The 7,466-nt window shown below is 55.9% G+C and overlaps 1 protein-coding gene across 1 annotated transcript in view; it reads right to left on the bottom strand.

The window, feature by feature from the left end:
• The window catches only part of ASTL (astacin like metalloendopeptidase), a 20,674-nt gene extending 13,753 nt beyond the window's left edge, over positions 1–6,921 (bottom strand). Inside the window, exons 1-6 of the mRNA XM_032843912.1 lie at positions 6,876–6,921; positions 6,127–6,252; positions 4,444–4,505; positions 3,109–3,199; positions 2,523–2,640; positions 1,558–1,739 (exon numbers count right to left, since the gene is read on the bottom strand). Of these exons, the coding sequence (XP_032699803.1) occupies positions 1,558–1,739; positions 2,523–2,640; positions 3,109–3,199; positions 4,444–4,505; positions 6,127–6,252; positions 6,876–6,921 (625 nt within the window). The remainder of the gene's footprint in view (positions 1–1,557; positions 1,740–2,522; positions 2,641–3,108; positions 3,200–4,443; positions 4,506–6,126; positions 6,253–6,875) is intronic.
• Positions 6,922–7,466: the final 545 nt, after the last annotated feature.

The following is a 7,466-nucleotide window of genomic DNA, read 5'->3' as shown; positions in this document are numbered from 1 at the left end:
AAGGAAGGAAGGAAGGAAGGAAGGAAGGAAGGAAGGAAGGAAGGAAGGTAGAAAGAATACCACTCGAGTTTATGAGTGCTCTTGGTTTTCTAATTCATTAGTTTCGGTCTTTAACTTAATTCCCTCCTGCTTTATTTTTTCTTAACTTGGATTGAAATGCTTAATTTTTTTCTATTTTTACTGATAGAAGTATTTAAGTCTACATATTTTCCCTGAGCATTGATTTAGCTGAGAACCATCGGCTCTACTGTGCTGGGGTTTGTTTTTGTTTTTGTTTTGTTTTAAGAATTCCTGCAATTCTTAACCCTGGAGCTAAAAGAAAGGGTTATTGTTGTTTTTTAGACTTTAATTTGTAAGTAGAAGAAATTTTTAGTTTTATTATTTTATATCATGATCAAAACATTTGAATTAATTCTTTCAAATTTGAAGTTTTTCTAACATATGGTAAGTTTTCCCAAGTATCCCATGAGCACTAGGAAGGGTTAAAGTCTCTATTTGCAGGGTATAATCACCATTATCATCCCCTTCCTTAGGCTAATCTCAGATCTCGAACTCCATCCCTTGTCTCATTGTAAGGTGCTACCTAAGTCCTTCCCACATGGCACCTTGGGGGCTCCATGCATGTTGGTCTCTTGAGTACTCTCCCCCGCCCATTTCACCTGGTTCACCTCACAACAGCAAAGGAGGCACTCCCACCAGAAGCTCTCTGCCTACAGGAAGCCTTCCAACCCTTCCCCTTACCCCCACATTCCCCCAGACCAAATTCCTGATCACGTAGTTCCTCTACTTTCCTCCCTCATGAAGCAATGGCCTCTACTCTTCTAACCTCCTGACTCAGCCTGCTCCCCCCACATCCTGTCCTCCAAGCAAGCGACCCCACCATTCCTGAGATCAGATACCCAGCACACAGCACCTGCTCACTGGTGTGCAACATAGTGGCCCACTCCCCAGACCAGCCCTGGCTCTGCCGCTGCCACCTTTTGGGACATGGTCTCCCTGGGCTTCCTTTGGGACATGGTCTCCCCAGGCTTCCTCTGTCCCCCATGCCCATTGGTGCCCAGCTCACAAGGACAGAGCCCCTGCAGGGCTGTCCTCAGCCTCCTGCATCAGACACTTGGCACACACAGCCCACTACTTCCAGGGAACACAGCCCCTGCCCCAAGCCCACCCAGCAGTGTCTGGTGCAGGAAGGACTGAACAAGGGTCAGAGGATACCACCAACTCCATTCTCAGGTGCCTGGCTATGACCATAAGGTTAAAAAAAAAAAAAAAAGAGACACACACACACACACACACACACACAAAGCAAATAGTGATGCTCTAGCTTAGGCAGGACTGTGGGTAGGCAGATGGAAGGCTTATAGCCCAGGGCAGTAATATCTGGACCACCTCCAGGTTTCAAAGCCAAGTAGGAACCCCTCCTTCCCCATGGCAGACAGGCAGATGGTGGGGAAGATGGATAACCTCTTCTAAAGTGACAGGCATCTCGGGCCCTGGCCCATGCCCTCTCACCCCAGGATCCCCGGTCCAGCCTGTGCTATGCATGACCTGGCTTACCTGGGAGGATCTCGTTCCAACTGATACGAATATAGCGGTCCCGATCAGCCCGTGAGTGCTCATGCCAGAAGCCCAGCACATGCATGAGCTCATGCAGGACAATGCCCGGGCCTTTCTGGAGACAGGTGGGTGCTAGGGACACCACCTGCATCCCTCCACTGCGTCCCACGCTGGAGAAACACCTGCAGGTCCAGAAGAGCACACGGGGTAGACATCAGCCCAGAGATCCACAGCAGACCCAGGTCCCCTTGCCCTCCCCCACAACATCCTAAGATGAATGAGCACCAACAGGTAGCCCCCATCCTAGATTCTAGTCCCAAGCCTGAAGTTCCCAAGTCCCTTCACTGCCTGGCCATCTGTGAAATGGGTACACTGAATTCCCATTCCCAGCCTGGGGTACAAGGAGGATGGAGGGATGGAAAGGAACATCGATAATGGAAGCAGCTCGCTGAGCGAACGTCCCTATGCAGAGGTCCCTAAGTCAATGCTTTCACTGTGATCTTTGGTCCCTAACAAGCTAGAAGTGGGTACTGCCGTCATCCCCATTTCAGAGAAGGCAGGAGAGCCTCAGGAGTTGAGGCAGCTGGCTCCTACACAGTAGAACCTGGATCGGAGGTCCAGTGGGTCCCACAGAAGCTGAACCCCCTCCCCAGACCATGAAGCCTCCTCACAGGAAGGTTTTGTGAGGGTCAAGTATCCCCTTCTCCTCCTTCTCCACCTTCTGCCCTAAGTATCTGTAGGTCCAGCTCCCACCCGGCAGACCACTCAGTGGGCAGGACGGCTCTGGACCTGGGAAGACTGGCCCAGAGACAGGCTTTAGATGATGGCTTGGGTGAATCCTGGCTGAACCCCAAAGAACGCAGAGGAAACCCACACACACGGTGCACACACACGCATGTGCGTACACACACACACACACACACACGCTTGTGCACGAGTGCACACACATGCCCCTGAGCACGTACCCAGACATGGGGATGATGGAAATGAAGTCTCTCTGGCCCCGGTAGGCAACAAACCGGATGCACGTGAACCGCTCAAACTCTGCAAATGCCCTCAGGAGGACCTCACGGCTGGCTTTATCTGGGGGAGGCGACACCAAGGCTGAGCCTCCAGCGGAGACCCCCCGGGAGCCCTTGTGACCCCTGGCAGGCCCGCGTGCAGGGTGGGAACAGAGCCTCCAAGCATATTTCCAAAATGGAAATGTCAGGAAAGGGCAGCCTGAGTGTCGAGGGAGGAGGGGGAGGGGGGAAGCTGGGTCCCAGACAGGCCCTAGTTGTGCAGCCTTGGGTAGGTCCCTGTCCCCTGGGCCGTGTGGCCTTGTGATGGGGGTACAGAGGACTGTCTGTCCCATCAGCTCTTCTGGGCTCTCCGCCCTCCCAGCTCCGGAGCCGCTCAGGAATAAAAGCTTCTTGGGGAAGGGCTCTTTGGTAATGGCAGCAAATAGAGGCAGAGGAAAGAACCCCAGAGGAGCCCAGGCTACACAGGGGAGTAAGAGTTTAGAACAGGGAGGCTCACAGCTCCCAGGACCCAGCGCACACGCTCACTCACCGTACTTGCTGGAGAGCAGGAAGGGGACCTCCACAACACCCCCATTCTTAGGCCACTTGTTGCTGCTCGCTGAGAATATCTGGAAGGGACTCTGAAGAGAGAGGGCAGTTTGGGGACCCTGGGGACACAGGCCAGCCAAGCTTCTTGCCCCCAGAGGTGCTGCATCTCAGGCTCCAAAGGACCCAAAAGACCCGAGAAGCAGGACGCAGGTATAGGAGGGTGGGGACAGAGGGCTAGGACATCCGGGGGCCTGCTAGATGAACTACAATACACAACGCGAGCCTTTGTTCTACAGAAGGGATCTGTAGATTATTCCATCAAGCATAAGGACAAAACCCAATACTTGTTCCTGAAGAGGCTGACTGGGAGTGCCAGCTCCCCACGGTGGCCGCGTTCAGAAAGGCTCAGAGCTCCAGCAGCAGCCCTGTCCTTCCTGAAACCCCGCCATCAGCCAAGCATCCCTGAACTCCCAGGGAAAGAGGAGGCAGGGTCCTTCTCAGGCTGATGGGCTTAGCAACTCCTTTTCCATCCTTCTGCCACCCAGAACCCTGTGAGGCGTGGGCTTCATGGCACCCTGGCCGGTCCTGCCCCATGGTCTACCACAGATTTTTACTGGATTCTGCTCTTCCTCCCTGTCCTCACTGGGTTAACCAGGGACAGGCGCCTCGCCCCAGCCACCAGCTCCAGGCTTTGGCTCTGCAACCCAGCCTCATGTTGGGCTAACAGTGGGCAGCCTCCAGCCAACAAAACGAACTTGCTCTCACCAGGTCACTGTCCTGTTCAGGAGGATACCTCTCCCCCCCAGTCACTTAGAAGATGGCCCTGTTCTCCTAGACACCATGCATTCTCACCTCCCCCCGCAAGTCACCCCAATTCCTTCCCAGCCTTCTCCCTTTCTGACTCCACCCCTCCCAAGAGGGGGATCCCAGACCATGGCTACCACCTCCGGGGTTCCCCACCACCACCTCCTACAGCCCCACCAGTCCCTCTGCCAGTCTGTGCTCATCCCTTCCTTCATTCCAGTACTTTCTGAGCACCTGCCCTGGATAGACTACCAAGCTGGATACTGAGGGCTCAAACCCCCTCCTTCAGGAAGCCCTCCCACGCTGACTGCTGTTAGCACTATAGATGTTACCCTCCCTCCCATTCAGTCTGGCTGATTCCTACTAGAACATTCCCTGTGACTTTAGCAAGAAGGGATATTTATCACGCTATGAGCAACAGAGATGACTCCCTCACGTATCACGCCCGCATGACATCAGAGGCTGGGCTCAAAGGCTTCTAACGCTCTCTGGGAAGTAATTCACACCCGTGTGTGTACATGCTCATACTCACTGGCCGAAGGATATCCCCCTCCAGGAGGAAGCTGCTCTCAGGGGATTCCTCTGGGATGAGCCCTGGGAAGAAGGGAGGGATGTGGGTGAGTTCATGCCCCCCCCCCCCGAAACCAGACTCTAGGGACAGGCCCAGCAGCAACCCCAGAGTCTGGCCTTTCTGACTGGAGAAAGAGTCTTCAGTCTACAAACATGCATGAAGCTTCTTTGCCCAATCCCATCTCTCCCTTGTTAGAACACAGTCCAGAGCTCCCCCAACCCATGCAAATCCAGTTCCAACCCCTCCCTCTAGGTTTGATTCTCTCCGATAATCAGGAGCGGTCTTTTCTTCAGCTGTTCCCTACATCCTCCCCCTCTCCAGCTCAGGCCACCCTCTGGGAGCACGCCCTGGGTCTCCTGTCCTTCCTCATCCACCATCTAATTCCTACCCATCTGTGGGATATGCAGGGCCCTCACAGTGACAAGTGACCAATTCCAGCTCGCACCAACACAGAAAGAAGGCGTCGGGCGCCCGTGAGTCTGGCTCTCTGGCTCGCTCCCTCCCCACGTCAGCCTGTCTCTGCTTCTCTCTGGGGTCACAGCTGGCAGCCCTTCTCCCCAGCCTCCTTACTAAAAGGTCAGTCCCGGAAGAGGCTCTGGCCCCGGAGGTGCGTTAGGTTGGGTTCCCTAGACACAGAGCCTGAGCTAACGAGGTACCTGCAAGTAATTTATGGGGGGGGGGTGCCAAGGAAGACCCAGGCTCTGCTGGAATGCAGCCTCAGCCTCATCCCATAGGAGCTCAGGACCACAAAAGGCACCACACGCTTGTCCCCATGGCCCTTATGAGCCACTGTGGGCCGCCCTGGGCAGGAGAGGGAGTAGCTTCCCAGGCATCCCTGGCCAAGGGCCTTCAGCTGTGAGGCCTTAGCACCCCACATTCCCGGGATGGCGCGTGCTTCCCAGTAAAGCGCATTCCAGGTAGCCGTTGGGCCTCCAGCAGCCCTGGCTGAGAGTGTCCTCTATGGTGGCTGAAAAAAGAAAATCAATGCCGGGGAAGCCCCAGATTGGTCCTAGCTGCCTCCAGACCAGTCACTAAAAGGTGGCACGCTGCCCTGCTCCTGCCCAGCCATGCTGGGGCTCCAGGTCGCCTCACAGAGAAAGAGGAGCCAGACCACAGCGTCATTGGAAGATTTTCATCCCTCCAGACAAAGTTCCCCCAACACTTCAGCTCCAACCTCCAGACTCCAGTCTGTCCCCCACAAGCAGCTTCATCCCAGATTATCCATGTTCTTTCTTCAGCGGAGATCCCCAGACAGGGAGGCAGGAAGCCTCCTGCTGCTTTGGCTTTGCCCACCCCACCCCCAGCTCACACCTGCGGACAATCCTGCCCCAGATGGCTGACATCTCAGACACCCACTAATGACTTCACTCAACACCAGATGGAGTACCCCAAAGACCCATACTTTTCTCAGGCTGTTTTTTTTTAAAACCCAGGCTTTTCTCTCTTCTTAACAGTCCAGTAGAGAAGATACAGAAACAGACTTTTCAAAAAGCTGCCCACAGAACAAGGAAAGGTTCCTCCTCTAGAGCCCAGTGAACGGACACCTTTCCAGCTGGTTCTGCTTGGCTGCGTGTTCAGCACAGTCCTTACCACACCACATCGACTCAGAGCTCCTCCCCCCGCAAGACGACACCATGCCCTCACCTTGGTTAATCGCAGGGATGTCCTTGTCCCAGGACGTCTGGGTGTCCTCAGGGTTGAGGCCCTCTGAGAAGCTGGTTCCACAGGCTTCTGGGGAAGTGCAGGCTGAGGGTGCTCCTAGGATCAAACCTGCAGACAGGTGCGGACCCATGATGCCCAAGGTGCCCTCATTGGCGAGAGAGGACAATAGGATGTCGGGGAGGGGGGGTATCAGACAGCCAGAGCCAGGACCTTCCCAAAGGCAGTCCTCCAGAAAGTGGTCTTCAGTCCCTAGACAACTTTGAGGAAGGAGCTCCCTTAAGGGGACCAACACTGGGCTCCAAAAGGCAGCCCCTGGCTCTGAGTATCTGTGCATAGGAGCAGAAGGGAGGCGGGGACAGATCTCAGATGCCCACAGTTACAGCAGTGCGGGCTAGCCTAAACCCTGCTCCCTGCCTCCCTTCTCAGCCCAGACCTCTGGAAAAATGGACTCAGACTGGGCCAGCCTGGCACACCAGCAAAACAGGGACCTCTGGAGTGCCACACCTGCTCCCTCCTGCCAGGCAGGCCCTCTGAATTCAGGATCTTCAGGAGGCCTCCCCTGACGCCCCTAGGAACTGACTTCTGGGAACGTCCCTGGAGAGCCCATTTTTTTCTGAGTATTCAGACCCCTCCGGATCCCTGCGGGCTCCAGCCACACCCTTCCCTCCTCTACCGGAGCTTTGTGGCTGGAACCAAAACTCCAGAAGAGAAGGGCGAGGCAGCACTCTTACCTGGCAAAGAGAGCAGACCCAGCACCCATGGCCAGAGGCCGCCCATGTTCACGCAGTCTGGGGTGGGCCCCACCGGCCCCGCAGCAAGCTGAAGCCCAGACACCCGGAAAGACAAACCCACCTTGCCGCCAGCCTCCTCCCCCACCTACCCCTTAAATAGCAGCTTCTCCAGCCCCCACCTGCAGCCCCTCCTCAACCAACCCCACGGGCAGCCCAGCTCCATCAACACCACCTGCAGCCCTTTACTGCTCCTACCTGCGTTCCCCCCCCCCCCCCCCAGCCCACCCCCAGCCCAGGCCCGAGCTTCCGGACCCTGGTCAAATACTTCTCCACCTGGCTGAAGTCCGGGAGAAGGTGAGAAACCAGGCACAAAGCACCTTGCAGGGAGGGAGGGTACCACTCCGGAGTGTGTCTCGTCTAAGGTCCCCTCACACCACCAGGGGGCAGGGAAACATCACAGAAGGGTGCTAAGGCGGGCACGCCGGGTTGGCCCTCATCCTCCAACAGTGGGAGATCCCTTTCCTGCCCCCGACCCCCGCCGCCCTTCGCTCACACCTGGGAAAAGCTGCCTGAGACCCTGAGGCACCCCCA

This window comes from Lontra canadensis, unplaced genomic scaffold (assembly GCF_010015895.1).
Source record: "Lontra canadensis isolate GAN:19392208 unplaced genomic scaffold, GSC_riverotter_1.0 scaffold144, whole genome shotgun sequence".
NCBI classification, from domain to species: domain Eukaryota; kingdom Metazoa; phylum Chordata; class Mammalia; order Carnivora; family Mustelidae; genus Lontra; species Lontra canadensis.
The sequence above is the reverse complement of the archived record's forward strand: the minus strand, read 5'-3'. Positions and strand labels throughout refer to the sequence as shown.